Source organism: Arachis stenosperma, chromosome 3 (genome assembly GCF_014773155.1).
Source record: "Arachis stenosperma cultivar V10309 chromosome 3, arast.V10309.gnm1.PFL2, whole genome shotgun sequence".
In the NCBI taxonomy this organism is placed as follows: Eukaryota; Viridiplantae; Streptophyta; class Magnoliopsida; order Fabales; family Fabaceae; genus Arachis; species Arachis stenosperma.
In genome coordinates this window covers 55,467,809-55,486,828 of record NC_080379.1, presented here as the reverse complement: position 1 = coordinate 55,486,828, position 19,020 = coordinate 55,467,809, and the positions used below count along the sequence as shown (strand labels likewise).

Here is a 19,020-nt window from a genome sequence, read left to right as displayed (position 1 = left end):
TAGTACGTCCACCATTGTTAAAACCTTGTTGAGGTTTTTGTTGATCCTTCCAGGAGAAATTTGGATGATTTCTCCATGATGAGTTATAGGTGTTTCCATAAGGTTCACCTAAGTAATTAACCTCTGCCATGGCAGGGTTTTCAGGATCATAAGCTTCTTCAGAAGCTACCTCTCTAGTACTGTTGGATGCATGTTGCAACCCATTCAGATTTTGAGAGATCATGTTGACCTGTTGAGTCAACACTTTGTTCTGAGCCAATATGGCATTCAGAGCATCAATTTCAAGAACTCCTTTCTTCTGAGGTACCCCATTATTCACGGAATTCCTCTCAGAAGTATACATGAACTGGTTGTTTGCAACCATGTCAATGAGTTCTTGAGCCTCTTCAGGCGTTTTCTTCAGGTGAATAGATCCACCTGCAGAATGATCCAATGACATTTTCGAAAATTCAGAGAGACCATAATAGAATATATCTAATATGGTCCATTCTGAAAACATGTCAGATGGACATCTTTTAGTCAGCTGCTTGTATCTTTCCCAAGCTTCATAGAGGGATTCACCATCTTTTTGTTTGAAGGTTTAAACATCCACTCTCAGCTTGCTCAGCTTTTGAGGAGGAAAGAACTTATCTAAAAATGCAGTGACAAGCTTATCCCATGAGTCCAGGCTATCCTTGGGTTGAGAATCCAACCACACTCTAGCTCTGTCTCTTACAGCAAAAGGGAAAAGCATGAGTCTGTAGACTTCAGGATCAACTCCATTCGTCTTTACAGTCTCACAGATCTGCAAGAATTCAGTTAAAAACTGATAAGGATCTTCAGATGGGAGTCCATAAAACTTGCAGTTTTGTTGCATTAAGGCAACTAATTGAGGCTTAAGCTCAAAGTTATTGGCTCCAATGGCAGGAATGGAGATGCTTCTTCCATCAAACTTGGACGTTGGCTTAGTGAAGTCACCAAGCATTCTTCTTGCATCATTATTATTATTTTCGGCCATCACCTCTTGTGCTAATGTTTCTGAAAGGTTGTTTCTGGATTGTTGTATTTTAGCTTCTCTTAATTTTCTCTTCAGAGTCCTTTCAGGTTCTGGATCAATTTCAACAAGAGTGCCTTTATCCTTGTTCCTGCTCATATGAAAGAGAAGAAAACAAGAAAAGAAAAAGGAATCCTCTATGTCACAGTATAGAGATTCCTTTATGTTAGTAGAAAAAGAAGGGGGGTAGAAGAATGAAGAAGGAGGTTCGGATTTATGGATGAAGAGAGGTGAAGAGAAGTGTTAGTAATTTAAATAATTAAATAGAATAAGAAAAGAGAAGAGGAATTTCGAAAATAATTTTTGAAAAGGAGTTAGTGATTTTCGAAAATTAGAGATAAAATGTAATTAAAATTAAAACATGAAACAATTAATTAATTAAAAAGAATTTTTGAAAAAGAGGGAGATATTTTCGAAAATAGGAAAGAGAAAAGTAGTTAGGTGGTTTTGAAAAAGATAAGAAACAAACAAAAAGTTAGTTAGTTGATTGAAAAAGATTTGAAATTAAATTTGAAAAAAGATAAGAAGATAGTAAGTTAGATAAGATATTTTGAAATCAAATTTTGAAAAAAAATAAAAATTTTTGAAAAAGATCAAATAAAAGATAAAAAGATTTAATTTAAAAATTTTGAAATTAATTACTTCACTAACAAGAAACTACAAGATAAGATTCTAGAACTTAAAGATTGAACCTTTCTTAACAAGAAAGTAACAAACTTCAAATTTTTGAACCAATCACATTAATTATTAGTGAACTTTCAAAAATTGCATATAAAGATAAGAAAAAGATTTTGAAAATAATTTGAAAAAGATTTTTGAAATTTTCGAAAAATAGAAAAAATTGAAAAAGATATGATTTTTGAAAAAGATTTTGAAAGGATAAGGTTTTTAAAATTTTGAAATTTTGACTTGACTTGTAAGAAACAACTAATTTTGAAAATTTTTGACCAAGTCAACCCAAAATTTCGAAATTTTGGAGGGAAATAAGGAAAAGATATTTTTTTTATTTTTGAATTTTTAAAGAAAAACACAAAAATGACCCAAAACATGAAAATTTTGGATCAAGACACAAGATGCATGCAAGAATGCTATGAATGTCAAGATGAACACCAAGAACACTTTGAAGATCATGATGAACATCAAGAACATGATTTTGAAAAATTTTTGATGCAAAGAAAATATGCAAGACACCAAACTTAGAAATCTTTAATGCATGAAAAATATGAATGCAAAAATGCACATGAAAAACAACAACCAATTCAAAACAAGAAAACATCAAGATCAAACAAGAGGACTTATCAAGAACAACTTGAAGATCATGAAGAACACTATGAATGCATGGATTTTCAAAAAAAATGCAAGAAAAATTTTAAAAGCATGCAATTGACACCAAACTTAAAAATTAACTTAAGACTCAAACAAGAAACACAAAATATTTTTAATTTTTATGATTTTCTAATTTTTTTTGTATTTTTATTAATTTTTTTTTTCGAAAATAAGGTTTTGAAAAACGAAAAATAAAAAGAAAAAATTTTGAAAAAGATTTTTGAAAAGAAAATTACCTAATCTGAGCAACAAGATGAACCGTCAGTTGTCCATACTCGAACAATCCCCGGCAACGGCGCCAAAAACTTGGTGGACGAAATTGTGATTCCTATTTTTGTGCCTTTTGGCATCATTGTGAAATTTTTCCTTTTAGAAATTGGCCTTCTTCACAACTCCGTTCAACTAACCAGCAAGTGTACTGGGTCGTCCAAGTAATAACCTTACGTGAGTAAGGGTCGAATCCACAGAGATTGTTGGTATGAAGCAAGCTATGGTCACCTTGCAAATCTCAGTTAGGGAGATTAAAATAGGATTATGGGTTTAAATAAAATAGAAAGAAGTTAATAAAAAGGGATAGAAATACTTATGTAGATTCATAGGTGGGAATTTCAGATAAGCGGAATGGAGATGCTGTAGAGCTCTCGGACGCCTGCCTTCCTACTGCTCCTACTCAATCCTTCTTACTCCTTTCCATGGCAAGCTTTGTATAGGGGTTCACCATCAACTGTGGCTACTTTCATCCTCATGGGGAAATATCCTGTGCGGCTGTCACTCGCACAGCTAACCAGTCTGGAGGCATCACCCATGGTTGATAGCTACATCCCATCCTCGCAGTGAAAGCTAATGCTCACGCACTCTGTCACAGTACGGCCAATCACCGGTTGGTTCCCTCCCCTACTGGAATAGAATCCCTCTTTTGCGTTTGTCACTAACGCCCAGCAGGTTACAGGTTTGAAGCACGTCACAGTCATTCATGAACGGAATCCTACTCGGAATACCACAGACAAGGTGAGACTTTCCGGATTCCCAGGATCCTACTCGGAACACCACAGACAAGGTTGGACTTTCCGGATCCAGACAAATGCCGCCATCTATCTAGCTTATACCACGAAGATTCTGTTGGGGAATCTAAGAGATACACATTCAAGCTTTGATGCATGTAGAACGTAAGTGGTTGTCAATCACGCGCGTTCATGAGTGAGAATAATAATGAGGGTTATCTAACTCATCATCATTCATCATGTTCTTGAGTACGAATGAATATCTTGGAATAAGAATAAGATAGAGAATTGAATAAAAGAAAATAGAACTTCATTAATCTTTAAGGTACAGCAGAGCTCCACACCCTTAATCTATGGTGTGCAGAAACTCCACCGTTAAAAATACATAAGTGAAAGAAGGTCAGGCATGGCCGAATGGCCAGCCCCCTAAAACGTGATCAATGATCTCCTAAGATGAAGAATAAAACAAAACTGAGACCAAAGATGTCTAATACATCTATAATTCATCCTATTTATAATAAACTAGCTCCTAGGGTTTACATGAGTAAGTAATTGATGCATAAATCCACTTCCGGGGCCCACTTGGTGTATGCTTGGGCTGAGCTTGATCTATCCACGAGCTGAGGCTTCTCTTGGAGTTGAATTTCGAGTTATGATGTGCTTTGGGCGTTCAACTCCGGATTATGACGTTTTTCTGGCGTTTAACTCCAGAAAGGAGTGTGTACTTGGCGTTCAACGCCAAGTTGCGTCGTCATTCTTCGAATAAAGTATGGACTATTATATATTGCTGGAAAGCCCTGGATGTCTACTTTCCAACGCCGTTGAGAGCGCGCCATTTGGAGTTCTGTAGCTCCAGAAAATCCATTTCGAGTGCAGGGAGGTCAGAATCCAACAGCATCAGCAGTCCTTTTGTCAGCCTTTTTCAGAGTTTTGCTCAAATCCCTCAATTTCAGTCAGAATTTACCTGAAATCACAGAAAAACACACAAACTCATAGTAAAGTCCAGAAATGTGAATTTAACATAAAAACTAAGGAAAACATCCCTAAAAGTAGCTCAAACTTACTAAAAACTATATAAAAACAATGCCAAAAAGCGTATAAATTATCCGCTCATCAACCACCAAAGGCTAAATGAAGAGCAAGACTATGATGAGATTGCCAGTGAAATATGTGTGGTCAACACGGAGTGGGTAGGAACTACTAAAAACAAGTACAAGTACTTGAGAAGAGGAGATTTCACCCCTGAAGTAAAAGGTTGGTATGAGCTATTGAAGAGATCAATCTTAGGCACAGTGAACAACTCGGAGGTCAATAAGAAGAGAGCTATCATGTTATATTGTATAATAATAGGAGGAGAAGTGAAGGTTCATGAGATCATTGCAAGTGACATTCAAAGGATTGCAGAGAAGAATTCGGCCGAAGGGTGGCTACACTACCCAAGCACCATTATGCGTTTATGCATGAAAGCCAAAGTGCCAATGGAGGATGCAAACCCAACATGGTTGAACCCGGGCATGCCTATAACCATTGAAAGAATGATGATTGTTACTGAAGCACAGCAGAGCCGAAGACCATAAAGAAGAAGGCAAAGAGATGAACCAATGGAGGAAGAAGAGTCACAAGAGGAAGAAGAATCACAAGAGGAAGAGGAACAGCAACACATTCAACCACATAACAATCTGGATATGACTCAGATGCAGGAAGCAATTGGAAGATTATCACAACAGTACATGAGAATTCAAGAAAGGCAAGAGGAATACCATTCACAATACATGAAACACCAACAAGAGCAAGAGGAATGGCAGCTGAAAATGATGAACCAACAAAGTGAGTTTGAGTCAAAATTCTTCGTGATGCAAGAGGAGCATGCTTTTCAATCTCACGAATCATTTGGGAAGTTGGCACAAATGCAAGCTAAAAATATGAGGGCTCTCAAGGAATTCACAGCCCTTCAAGATGCAAGATATGAAGTCCAAGCTGACTACAACATAAATAGTCAAATCAAATTGAACTATATTGGAGAGCATCTGCACAACATGGATCCAGCATTTCCAACTTTCGATGAGTTCTTCAAGGGGAAAAGTGAGATAGAAGTAAGCAATGCTATGAGACTTGAAGATAGAGTAGAGGAGACGATGAATAGAGCTGGGTTCTGGCGGGGTCAACAGACAACAGACATGGACACAGGAAACACCAACACTCAAGCAAATGAAAGAAGGAAGAAAAAGCATGATAAATGAAAGGTGGACTTGCTCCTTGTTCATCACTCTAAAGAAGAAGCATGCATCATTGTCTGTTTAAGAATTCTTTGCATCTTTAGTGGTTATTTTAATTAGTAATCTTTGCATTATGTTTATCTTTCTTGAAATAAGTAAGTTAGTCTAAGTGTGTGCTTGTGTGTTTACTTTCACTTAACTAATGCATGCTCTGTCCCCTAAGTCTTTTCAATTCAATAAAAGAAATGTTCGAAACATGAAGTAAGATGGTTCATTGCTAGCTAGAAGTCAAATAATAGTAAGTGGTGGCATGTATGTGTGATTGTGTGGTAACTCACTTTTAGTGAATAAAAGGAATAGACTGTTCTCTTTTTAAGTAGAAAGTAGTTCACTGTCTATGAATCTCAAAAAAATAAAAGTCCTTGGTTGAAAAGAAAAGAAAAAGTAGAATGAGAAAAGCCAAAAATGGCAGCAGCAAGAACAAAAGAAAGAAGAAATAAAGCTAGACACCAATAGCTTAAACCTTAGAATATTTGCCTGTGGTGTCTTTGTACTAGGATCTGCTTGGATTATTAAGTTCTTTGGAGTGCATCAACACTTGGTAACTTGGGTTAACTAACCCGGGATTATCAACTGAAAGTCCACTATCAAGAGCAACCTAGCTACAAGACATTTAGTAACCCAAAGAGGTGCTGGGCATCAATGTTCTAAGAAGGCATGTGAGCCAAGTGTCTAAAGTGAATAATGTGTCAAGCATAAATAAAGAAAAGAGCTTGTTACACATGACACTGAACTAAAGTTTATAAAAAAAATTCAGTAAACAATGACAAAGGAATAATGAGAGGTCATAGCAGTGTGTTGCTTGATGCTTAGAGGAAACTTTCTAGGCCTACATGTCAATAAGAAGTGAGTAGTTACATATCTGCATAAAACCCCATGAGTTACCAATAATACTCTGCTAACATGAGCATTCTCTTCCTTTTTCATTCTTTCTTCTTAATAATTCTGTTCTTGCTTGGGGACAAGCAAGTTTTAAATTTGGTGTTGTGATGACAAGTCATCTTAGCCTAGTTTCACTAGTCTTTTTCCTTTGTTTTCATTTAGTTTTATGCACTTTCTTAAGCCATAAGTAAGCCAATTGGGTTGAAATTCATGTTTCCTTTGATTCAATCAACCATGGATAAATTGATGCATTTTCATGAGTTTTTGTGCCATAATTGCTCATATGACAAGAAGAAGAATAACTCTCATGACTATGGCATAGCTTTGATACAATTGTTGATTGATGATAGGAGGAATAAAGCTTGGAAGAAGGTTGCAAGAATGAGCTTGGAAAGAAGGGATTCACGTTTGAGCTAACGTTTGCCTTAAACGTTAACTCAAACGTGAGAAGCAGCTGAAGAACACCCCTGGATGTCGCCAACATTTGCGCCAATGTTTGCCTCAAACGTTGAGGCAAACGTTGGCTGAAGAAGAAGCAGGGGAAGGAGCCAACGTTTGCGCCAACATTTGCCTCAAACGTGAGGTCAAACGTTGGCGCCAAAAAGAAGAGAAATAGCACTCCTGGGCACAGCAACGTTTAAGCCAACGTTTGCCTCAAATATGAGGTCAAACGTTGGCTACATTTTGGCAAGAAAGAGCATGGAAGAGCACCCTTGATTGATGGTTTAGATGAGCCACGTTTGCGCCAACGTTTGCCCAAACGTTAGGCCAAACGTTGGCCAAAAAGGAGCTTGGGAAGACCCACGTTTGAGCTCACGTTTGACCTCAAACATTGGCTCAAACGTGGATGACAGCAATTGGGCTATCTGCATAATGCCTCACACAAGGGACGTTTGAGTCAACGTTTGCCTCAAACGTTGACTCAAACGTGAATGGTTCATGGCCCGGTTCACAAGTGGATTTCTTCCCAACACCAAGAGCAATCAACGGAGGCTACTATCAACCAATTCCATCAAAGCCAAGGCCCAAATCCAAGGCTCTATGATCATTTGAAGAAAGTGTATAAATAGCTTAGGATTTGAAGTTTTGGGAGAGCTTTTCTTTTTAGAGTTTTCTTTGAGAATTTTCATAGTACTCACAGTAGAGAGCTTTTGGGTTTTGAGCTATTTTGGGATTCTGAGTCTTGGGGAAGGAGAATTGAATTCTCTTCCTCTTAGTTTTCTTGTTTTCAATTTCATCTACACTTGTCTTGAGTCTTGGGTGTTGAAGAATTGAGGAAATTCTGTCTCAATCTCACCTTGAGATCTCTCTGTTTTTCTTACTGCAACTTCTGGAAATTGAACTGGGATTTACATTTCTACATTGCTCTCTTCTTTAATTTTGCATTTGCTCTCTGAATTTGAATCTAGGAAGGCATTGAAATCTAGACTTAGTTATCTAGTCTCTTGGGTCCTGAGATCTATTGGTTTCCATTTTAATTTCCTTGTTTAATTACTACACCAAGCTTATTTTCCTTTTAGTTTGAGATCCGGTTCAACTAATTCCATCAACTACTCTTCGTTCTGTTGAGTTTTGCTTTTCCTTGTTTAATTCCTGCAGATCCAATTCCCATTCCCCTTTTATTTTTCAAGTCATTTATATTTCTTGCACTTTAAGTTTCTGCAATTTACATTACTTGCACTTTAAGATTCAGCTCTTTTTCTTTTTGTTCCCTTTAATTTCCTGCAAATCACCCACTCCCCTTTACATTCTATGCAATTTAATTCCTGTCAACACAATTTCACACAATCAACACTTGTTTTCTTGACTAATTCAACCACTAAACTAAAGTTGCTCAATCCTTCAATCCCTGTGGAATCGACCTCACTCATGTGAGTTATTATTACTTGATGCGACCCGGTACACTTGCCGGTGAGTTTTGTGTCGGATCGTTTTCCGCACATCAACTTCTCCTGCCACCAGTGCTGAGCCTCACCCATTAACTGATATGCCGCAAACTCTATGAACTAATTTTCCAAAACACATCAAGCTTTTAACGCATTGGCTAGGTTAGTCATTCTCACTATCTCTCCGTGTACGTGATCGACCTCGTCCGCAAGCTGTCATTCGAGGTCATGTCTACACTGAATAATCGATATCAAGGTGATTAGTCTCAATATCTCAAGCCAAGTTTTTCAATTATCCCAGAAAGGCACTCACAAACAAGCATGCTATGCATACCAAATAGATATCCTAAATAGCACAAAAGAAAAACAACCCAGAGTGTGCAACGAAGCACAATCGATCCATCATTCAGGCTCACGAAGACGAACTGATCTGATACCATAAATGTCCTTTCAAAATAATAAATTTAATTTTTAAAATCTTATTTTTCTCAATACGCGGTACTAGTCAGACTATAGTCGATACTGCCGGCTTAAGCACCGGTACGCATGTTTACAAAAATTTTCCGCAAAATATACATTTTTCCACTCAGAAAAATTCATTGAATTCAAATTTCACCTTTTTATTTTCAAAGTTATTTCTATATTTTTGAACCTATTCCGGGCAGTTAAAAATTATTATTTTTATTAAAGCGGTTATTTCAGTTCTTACAATATTATAAGAACTATTGCAATCTATGACCAAGAATTGAATATCTAATATTTTAGTATTAGGATACTTACCAAATGTGGTTTGTAACCACAAATATGCAAGTATAGAACTCATTCTCTAGAAAAACCAACTAACTCACCAGAAGAAAGTTATAAATCATTTTCATTGACTTTTATTTTCTATAATGTAAAATAAAATAAAACATTAGCACCACTCCTTGGATCAAGGAAGACCTTTAGAATAACAAGATCAGATACTTGTAAGGAAATAACAACAAGATTATTGAGATTTGCGACTGTTGCTCTACAGCCAACATAGCTCGGTATGTACGCTTTTGCGCAAAACTAGTGACACCTCCACCTGTAAAGCCACCAAAATTACAATTGATAATGCTTCGTGGCTGATTTGGTTGATCAGCCACAACCTTTCCCTTATCTTTTAAAGGATATTTGTGAGTAGAATGGTCCAAATGTGTAGATCTCTTTTGCATATATCCCTCAATGTACTTGTCTAGATGTCCTTGTCTGGCGAGGTGCTCAAGCAGATCTTTTGCATGACACTCATCGATAAGGTGTCTGTACTTTTGATGAAAAGCACAATACTTGGATTTAACCACATATCATTGATCTTAATATGTGTCGACCTTCTGTGGAGGTTTCATGAGTTTAGTATTCAAGATCTCTTTGATAATGTCTTCTCGTATATTTTTGAATTGTGTATAAGTTTCATATCCTGGAGTAAGCTTAAAGGATTACTTGTTGTCACGATTGTGATCGTCTTCTTTACCACTGTTTTTTTAGCTTTCCGAGCTTGACGAAACTCTTCAATCCCCATTTGTTCTTTTGCCTTTGCTCGAAATTTGGCTAATTTTTTTGGCTTGGCCACAACAATTGTCTCTTCGAATTTTCTTGGTCGAATACCACTTTTTATAGCATGACGATGAACCTCAGAATGTAAGTCTGGAATGCCCATGGCTATCTTTGTAAATCAGGTTACATAGTCACGCAGACTTTCATGTTGTCCTTACTTGATTGTGCTCAAATAATCATAATCATGTATATAGATTGAAGAATATGCAAAGTGATCCTCAAAAAGCTTTGCTTGGTCTTGAAAAGAAGAAATAGACCCTGTAAGAAAAGAAAAGAAACTAGTCAAGTGTAGAAGCATAGAAAAATAACTACATAAAATAGGATCAGAAGCACCATTAAATTGCATCATGGAACGAAATTTTTTTATGTGCTACTTCGGATCTCCAAGCCCATCATAAGGGTTTAAAGTTAGAGGGAGAGCAAAGTGTCTTGGTAATTAAAATGCTATAATTTCGGCAGTAAATGATGACCATGCTGCAGTGCCATAGTTGCCATTGGTTGATGGTTGTCTTCTTTTTGTCTTTCGTACACACGAGTAGGAACAAGTTCCTCTTCCTCATCATTATCATTTTGTTCCTCTTCATTTTGTTCATTATGCTCATTGATGGCGATACGAACATTTGTTAATTCGGCTAACTAGTTTACCATTCGTTGGTTTTCAGTAGTCATCCGCTGATTTGTTTGTTGTAATTCTGTTATCATTTGCAAAAGCTTGGATGGTGTGGGAGGGGGTTGTCTGTCTGCCATGGCTAATATTTAGTAAATGGGGCAAAAAGAAATATTTAACTTCTTGGCCCCACGATGGGCAGCAAATATTATTGCATAGCCGTACTTGTCTTTCTTGTATAACTCCTCATTCCCAAATATCTTCATAGTCTTCAAACAGGATGTGTTATAGCTCAGACTACAGAAGAACATAAGGCGCAAATACCTACATAAGATACTCCGATGTTTAAATAAGTATTGTGATGTATTTCTTAAATTTAAGAGAATGAATTTTGAACATATCTTTTACCTTTACTTTTATGTTACTATATGTTCTGAAGGTTACCTGAAACTGGGAGGTCGATCTCGGACGAGATCTTCTAGACTGATCAAGGTTGCCGTGTCCGACTTGTTGGAGTAGGAGGTGCTACTGGTGCTCGTTCACCGGAGGGGGGTGGTACCTGCAAGAGACTTCGATGCTTAAGTCAGTACGGGCTTTTGGCAGGTTTTTTGTAGAATTAGAGTATGAGTTACACCTGGGTACTCCAGTGTATTTATAGTAGTGTTAGGCGACCTTCCTTGAGATATGTTTGTTATCTCATCTTATCTTTTGTTGTTGAGGTTATATCTTTGAATAACCGCCTTCTAGTAGGCGGTGGTCCTTTCATTCTAGGCTTGCTTGGGTTTTTTGTAGTGATTGTCTGACCTCTTTACAAAAGAGGTCGTTTGATGGGCCAACTTTTCAAAGAGGTCGGACCCTTTGTTATTGTCCAACCCGAACCTTTTAGCTCGGTCCTGGTGTATGAACAGTGCCCCTGCTTGAGCTTCGACATTTCCATGAGGTCGTGCTTTTTGAGCTTCGGCCTCTTTGGAGAAGTCATGTTCAAGCATCTGTCTTGGTTGTACCTGATTTGCTCCTTCTCGTGCGAGTTTTTAATGCTTTCAAAATGCGGAGCGTTTTTGCTTTTAAATGTGGCATCATTTTTGAGTGCGTTAATTTCTTTGGAAATGTGCAAGCGCTTTTAAAGCCTATTGATTCGGCTTTTATTCCCTCTACTGTTTCTTTTCCCTCTTTGCATTTTGTTTGAAATCAAAGGGGTTTTTACTTCCTTTTAGTTTCTATTGTCTCCTTCTACTTCGTTTTGCCCCTCACTTTTCTGTGAAAAGCTTTTTCGTCTGGCTCCTTCGATTTTGCCCCAAGCTTTCTTCTTCTCTGGAGCTTTTGATAGGCGCTCGTGGATCATTGGTGTTTTTGCTGTGCATCCATTGCTGTCGCTTCTTTCTTCATCGCAGGTTGGTATGTCTGCTTTATGCCTTTCATATTTTTTTGGCTTGTTGATAGCTTCGTTTCTCCTCCGTGTTGGCTTCTGGTGGTATTGCATGTTTATTTTCTGAAAAGTTTTGATCTTTTTTCTTTGCTGTCCCTTTAAAGAAATGTTGGCGCCTGGATTTCAGTTTTTCTCCTTGTGTTTCTTTTGTTAAGAGAGTTAGGGTTTTGGCTCGCAGCATTTCTTCCTTTCTATATTTTGTATTGTTGCCTCCAAAAGGGTTCCCCCAGGTTTTGATTATTTTTTTTTTTGTTCTTGTGAACCCTGGGGTGTCCTTTCGTTTGGTGTTTTACTTTCTGCTTTTGCCCGAGTTACTTTGGTGGTGATGCTTCTTTCATTTTCTTACTATAGGTGTAGTTTTCTTATGTCTTCTCGTAAGAATATTGTAGAGATGTCTACGAAGGTTCCTCTCAGTATGACTGAATGGTTAGATTCCATAGTGCTAATATGTGTGACTGTAGTGGACCCAGAGTATTGTGAGAAGTTTAAGAGATTTCATAGGATATGTGAGAATACGGAGGATGAAAAGAATTACGAGCTACTGTCCCCTGATCCCGAGGAGAGGGTCAGTTCCCCCCCACCCTTAGGTCAGGCAGAGCGTCCCTTCTTTTATGCTTATGACTGCTTTTTTACCAAATTAGGTATTACATTTCCCTTTACTACATTTGAGATTGATATCCTCTGGAACTGTAATGTGGCTCCTTCTCAGCTTCATCCAAACTCTTGGGCATTCATGAAGATTTTTTAATTGTTGTATCAAGAATTGGGTGTCTGACCTACCATTTTCCTTTTCCTTTATCTATTTGTGATGACAAAACCGGGGTCGACCAAGAAGAAAGCTTCTTAGATTTCTTTCCGAGCTACTCAGGGAAAGAAAGTCTTTTCTATTTTTTATGACTCCTTCCATGATTTCAAAAACTTTTATTTTAAAATCCGGGTTGTTGAGGGCGTCCACCCCTTCTTCTTAGATGAGAACCAAGAACCAGCCTTCCCTCTTTGGTGGCAGAAGAATCCTGTAGTCCTTAAGTACACTTTAGAGAGTCTTGATGAGGTGGAGAGGGCCTTTGTGGGTGTCTTGGAGGAACACTGAGGGGAGCCTCCTCATCTGGATACTAAGAGGTTTTTAGGAGATCCCGCTCTTCTCAGTTCTGAACTAGGTAGTGCCCGACTTCTTCTTTTTAGAAAATTTTCTTTTATTCGTCGTGGTCTTGTCATTATCTGCTGCATAACTATTTTACTGGCTTCTTTTCAGAGATTGTGTCGTCCTCGGATTGATGAAGGTATTTCGCAAGGCTAAAAAGGCGGTGGCTGCCCAAAATTTGTCGAGGAAGACGTCGGGGGAGGGCTCTTCGCAGCTGCCTCCGAAGAAGCCAGAATCGGATCCCCAAGGTCCAAGGAAGGTCATCCCAACCCCTCAAGTTTGGACGGTTTCTACTGATCCACCCACAGCGACTTCTGGTGCTACCTCCTCCCCTACTTCAGCTGGTCCTCCTCCCCAGAAGTCGAGGACTATCGGGGCTTGTAATCTTGATGACAAGGAATTTGATGGTGTGGCTTTTGCCACAGAGCTTATTGCCCCTTATGGCAAGGTCCTGACCAATGATGTGTCGATTCTTCACCACCTTGACTTTATATCAAGCAAAAATATTCGGATGGCAGAACTCAGCGCGGCCTAGTCTCGGGTTGTCAAGGAGTCTCCTGTCCGTGCTACTAAGGCTTTTCTTGAGGAGGCTAAGGCCGACTATGATAGGGTGAAGAGTTTGAGGCTTGAGTTGGAGGCCAAAAATGTTGGATTGGAGCTTACGGTGGAGAGAGAGAAGGCCCGGGCTACTGCTACAGAGGCGGCTGCTAATCTGGCTGAAGATATGGCAAAAAAGGCCATAGAGAGCTACACCTAGACCTACAGTGAGCTCTTGGAGACAAAGGAAAGACTTCAGTCTGTATATGATAATTATGATGAGCTTCAGGGCCATGTGGTGGGTGGCATGACTGCCCTGTATGAGAATTTGATGGCCCAAGTCCGGGTTCTTGCTCCAGATGCCGACCTTACCTTATTCAGCGTGGATAACATTATTGAGGATGGTAAGATCGTGCCAGCTCCTGACGATGACGAGGTTCCCGCACCAGACCCTTCCGCCAAATCTTCTTTGTCCCCTTCTACCGAGGCACCCCGACCTGAGGCAGATCCCGAGGTTGAGATCTTGAATGGTCTGGACAGTGTTGTTGGTGCTACGCCAATCTCAGTTATCCCTCCTTCTCAGGATGCAGCGACCAGGGCAGTGCTGGACCCTTTGTGATTCTCTCTTTTATTTCTCTTTATAATTATGTATTTGATATGGTCCGACTTATGGATCCTTTTGAATTCTTGGTTTGTAACTATTTTCATAACTCTTTCGACATTTTGTAGTTACTTCTTAGCAACTTTTAGTTTTTTATTAAAAAAAGAACACCTTTATTCCTGGGTTGCCGTCGGGTGACCTTTGAGTTTTCAATGTTCTAAGCTTTGCTACTGTTCTGGTGGTGTGTTAGCTGGCCTTGGCGAGGTACTTTCGTGTTTAGTTTTTTTTCAACCCTTGTATGGCCTTTTATTTTGGCGATGGTATCCCTTCGCGAGTCCATATGCCTTTCGGTTTTAAATGTTCGGAGCTTTGTGGCCCAACATCTTCTAAGGTAGTGTTCGCTTCATGAAATTCTACCTTTGCCTTTTGGACCGCGCCTTGTCTTAGTTATGTTGACAACCTTCTTCTTTGGCGAAGTCATCCTCGCGGCTTGCTTTCCAGGCTTTTAGTCGATTTCCAATAACTTTTTAGGTAGTGTTCTCTCATAGAATCTTTTCCTTTTAGTTTGTTTGGACGACTTTTTAACCCTGTTTTGGTGATCGTGCATTGCTTTTTAAGTAGCGTCCTTTTTCGGATTAAGCACTTCGGTGCTAGGTTTTTCAACCTCCTTGGCTTTTATGTGGTGTTGTTCCCTTTTTAGTGATCCTTTTTATTGGTCCTCTCTGTCGGGCCTTCTTAAGTTAATTTTAGTAATCCCATTTTAGTCCGACCTCATCAGGCCGCTTTATATGGGTTACTTTTTATAACTTCTCGCATTAACTTGGGCTTTATCGCTTCACCTTGCCGACCTTTCCTGGTCGGGCGATGAATTTTGCGTTTATTTTGGGCGTAAATTAATGCATCTTGGTAGAAAACGTTTTTACGGAATCCTAAATTTTATTTAAGTAGCAAAATGAAAAATGTAAATAAGAGTATGTACATGTGAGGACTTACCCTACTAGTCGGGCAGCTTTTGGATCTCGACCTGGTGCCTCACTAAAAAACCCTTTAGGGGGAAAAAGAGCGCGCCTTGGCCTGAGACCTTTTTTCTAGTTGTAATACCTTCTTAGGTTACAGGCATGCCATGACCTCGGGAGCTCCCGCTCTTGGAGGCCGGCCACCCTATAGTAACATTTTCCTAGTACTTCTGTGACTCAGTATGGCCCTTTCCAGTTAGCTGCTAACTTCCCTTTCCCTGACTGACCTGCTCCGATATCATTTCAGATTAGGATGAGGTCGTCGGTAGCGAAACTTTGTTGGATCACCTTCTGGTTATACCTTGAAGCCATTCGACGCTTTAGCGCTTCCTCTCTAATCCGAACTCTTTCTTGGACTTCCGGAAGTAGGTCGAGCTCTTCCCTTTGTGATTGGGAGTTGGTATCCTCATTATAGAAGATCAATCTCGGGGATCTTCCCTCTACCTCTACGGGAATCTTTTCCTCCATTCCGTAAGCAAGTCAGAAGGGTGATTCTCTGGTGGCGGAGTGTGGCGCCGTTCGGTATGCCCAAAGCACTTGTGGGAGCTCTTCAGCCCAAGCTCCTTTTGCGTCCTGAAGTCTATGTTTTAACCCAGCCAATATGACTTTGTTGGCGGCTTCCGCCTGTCCGTTGGCTTGTGGGTGTTCCACTGAGGTGAACTGGTGCTTGATTTTCAGACCAGCTACCAGGTTTCTGAAGCCCGTTTTGGTGAACTGAGTGCCATTGTCCGTGGTGATGGAGCAGGGGACCCCAAACCTTGTGACAATGTTTCGGCATAGGAATTTCTAACTTTTTTAGGCGGTGGCGGCAGCCAATGGCTCTGCCTCAATCCACCTTGTGAAGTAGTCTATTCCTACAATGAAGAACATGACTTGTCCAGATCCTAGGGAAATGGTCCAAGGAGGTCGAGCCCTTATTTTGCGAATGGCCAGGGTGAGGTGACGCAGATGAGCTCTTCAGGTGGGGCGGCATGGAAATTGGTGCGCTTTTGGCATGGGGGCACGTCTTGATGAATTCAGTTGCCTCCTTCTGTAAGGTCGGCCAGTAGAAGCCAGCTCGGAGTACCTTCTTGGATAGGGCTCGTGCCCCGAGGTGATTGCCGCATATGCCGCTGTGGACTTCTTTCAGGACTTTCTTTGTGGCGGAGGTCAAAACACACTTGAGGAGGGGTGTTGAAATCCCTCTTCTGTATAGGATGCTGTCTACCATGGTGTAATATTATGCTTCCCTTATGAGTCTTTTTGCTTCTTTTTTATCTGCGGGAAGTGTTTCAGATTTAAAGTAGTTGATTATGGGGGTCAGCCACCCTTGGTCCTGGTCGAATATGTTTAGGACTTTCCCTTCCTCCAGAGTTGATGGGTTTTGAAGGGCTTCTATTATTGCCCCCTGGTTTGGTGCTGGCTAGTTTTGAAAATGCGTCGACTCGGGCATTTTGCTCCAGAGGTATATGTCGAATTTTGTATCCCAAGAATTTCTCAAGCTTTTCTCTAGTTTTATCGAGGTATTTTTTCATGATGTGATCCTTGCCCTGGTAGTTTCCTTCTATTTGCGAGGTGACTACTTGTGAATCGCTGAAGATTGTAAGCTTTTGGGCTCCGACTTCTCTAGCCAGCTTTAAACCAACCAATAAGGCTTCATACTCGGCTTGGTTATTTGAGGCGGGAAACTCGAACATTAAGGAGAGTTCGAGTTGTGTCCCTTGGTCGCTTTCCAGGATGATGCTAGCTCCACTCTCGGCTTTGTTTGATGAGCCGTCGACGTAGAGGTTCCAATCGATGGGGGTTCCTGGGGCGTCGGTGTACTCTGCGACGAAGTCAGCCAGGTATTGGGATTTGATTGCTGTCCGAGCTTCGTACTTGAGATTGAACTCGGACAGTTCCACTACCCATTGTAAGATTTTTCCGGCCAAGTCAGTTTTTTGTAGGATGCCTTTCATGGGTTGGTTGGTTCATACTCTGATAGTGTGAGCTTGGAAGTATGGTCGAAGTCGTTGGGAAGTAAGTATGAGGGCGTAAGCGAACTTTTCTATCTTTTGGTAGTTTAGTTCAGCCCCTTGAAGCCTTACTGATAAAGTAGAGGGGTTGCTGTCCGTCGTCATCTTCCCTTACTAGTGATGATGTTATCGCCCGACTTCCAACGGCGAGATATAGTATCAGTTCTTCTCCTTGTCGAGGTTGGGTCAGGATAGGTGGTTGCCCCAAGAATGTTTTAAAGTCTTGGATAGCCTTTTCACACTCTGGTGTCCATTCAAACCTCTTTCCTTTCCTTAGGGTTGCGTAGAAAGGGAGAGACCTTAAGGCCGATCCGGCTAAAAACCTGGACAGGGCTGCTAGTCTTCCATTCAGCTGTTGTACCTCCTTGACACAGGTCAGACTTTTCATGTTAAGTATAGCTTGGCATTTTTCTGGGTTTGCCTCAATACCTCTTTGGGTAAGCATTAACCCTAGGAATTTCCCAGCCTCTACCGCGAAGGTGCACTTTGTGGGATTTAGTCTCATCCTTTGCTTTTTTATGGTGTTGAATACTTCAGCGAGGTTCAATAGTAGCATTTCTTCCCTTTGTGTTTTTACCAACATGTCGTCTATGTAGACTTCCACCAGCTTTCCGATGTGGTCGGCGAAGACTTTGTTCATCAACCTCTAATATGTAGCCCCGGTGTTCTTTAGTCCGAATGGCATCACTACGTAGCAGTAGTTTGCCTTCGGGGTTAGGAACGAGGTTTTCTCTTGGTCGGATTGATGCGTCGGGATTTGATTGTATCCTGAGTAGGCATCCATGAAGGAAAGGTACTTGTATCCTGACGAAGCGTCGACTAGGGTGTCGATATTCGGGAGGGGGTAGGGGTCTTTTGGTCAGGCTTCGTTGAGGTTGGTGTAGTTGACGCACATCCGCCACTTTTCATTTGGCTTTTTGACCAATACGACATTGGCTAGCCATAGTGGGTATTTGACTTCCCTTATGAACCCTGCCTCTAATAAGGCCTGTACTTGTTCCTCCACGACTTGGACCTTTCCGAGCTGAACTTTCTGCGCCTTTGATGTACTGGTCGAGATTCGGTGTATACCGACAGCTTGTGCCACATTAAGTCGGGATCTATGCCGGGCATATCTGTAGCCTTCCACCCGAACAGGTCAGAATTCTCCTTTAGCAACTTTATCAGTAGCTCTTTTAGGTCTTCTTTTCGGTTTGCACCTATGTTTGTTGTTTTATCTCGAGTATCTTCGACTTGGACCTCTTTGGTGTTACCTTCTGGTTAAGGATGAAGTTCTTCGCGGGCCCGAGTTCCCCCGAGTTCTATTGCAATGGTTTCTTTTCCTCTGGGGTCGCCTTTGAGGTTCAGACTTTTGATGTAACAACGTCGTACAGGTTTTTGGTCTCCTTTTATGGTGGCTATTCCTTCTGGAGTTGGGAATTTCATGCATAGATGTGGAGTGGAGACTACCGCAGCAAGCTGATTTAGTGTGGTCCGACCTATGAGGGCATTGTATGTGGAGCTCACGTCGACTACAATGTAGTCTATACTCAACGTTCGGGAGCACGTTCCCTTTCCGAAGGTCGTATGCAGTGGGATGTACCCGAGTGGTTGAATTGGGGCATCACCCAGTCCGAACAGGCTGTTGGGATATGCTCTGAGCTCCCTTTCTTGTTGTTCGAGCTTGTCGAAGGCGGAGTTGAATAGGATATCCGCAGAGCTTCCTTGGTCGACCAG

General features: G+C 40.5%; 1 protein-coding gene and 1 non-coding gene across 2 annotated transcripts; both read left to right on the top strand.

Moving 5' to 3' along the window:
* The first annotated feature begins 497 nt into the window (after positions 1-497).
* On the top strand, positions 498-601 carry LOC130971450 (small nucleolar RNA R71). Its single transcript, XR_009082669.1, has one exon. It is a non-coding gene; the product is annotated as a small nucleolar RNA R71 (small nucleolar RNA).
* A 4,360-nt stretch (positions 602-4,961) lies between these two features.
* Positions 4,962-5,600, top strand: LOC130966143 (uncharacterized). The gene has a single exon (XM_057890912.1). It carries the CDS (start codon positions 4,962-4,964, stop codon positions 5,598-5,600), a length of 639 nt encoding a protein of 212 aa, XP_057746895.1.
* The last annotated feature ends 13,420 nt before the right edge of the window (positions 5,601-19,020 follow it).

Excerpts from the sequence above, each read along its gene's own strand:
- LOC130966143 (XM_057890912.1), top strand. The coding sequence starts at position 4,962 with ATGGAGGAAGAAGAGTCACAAGAGGAAGAAGAATCACAAGAGGAAGAG.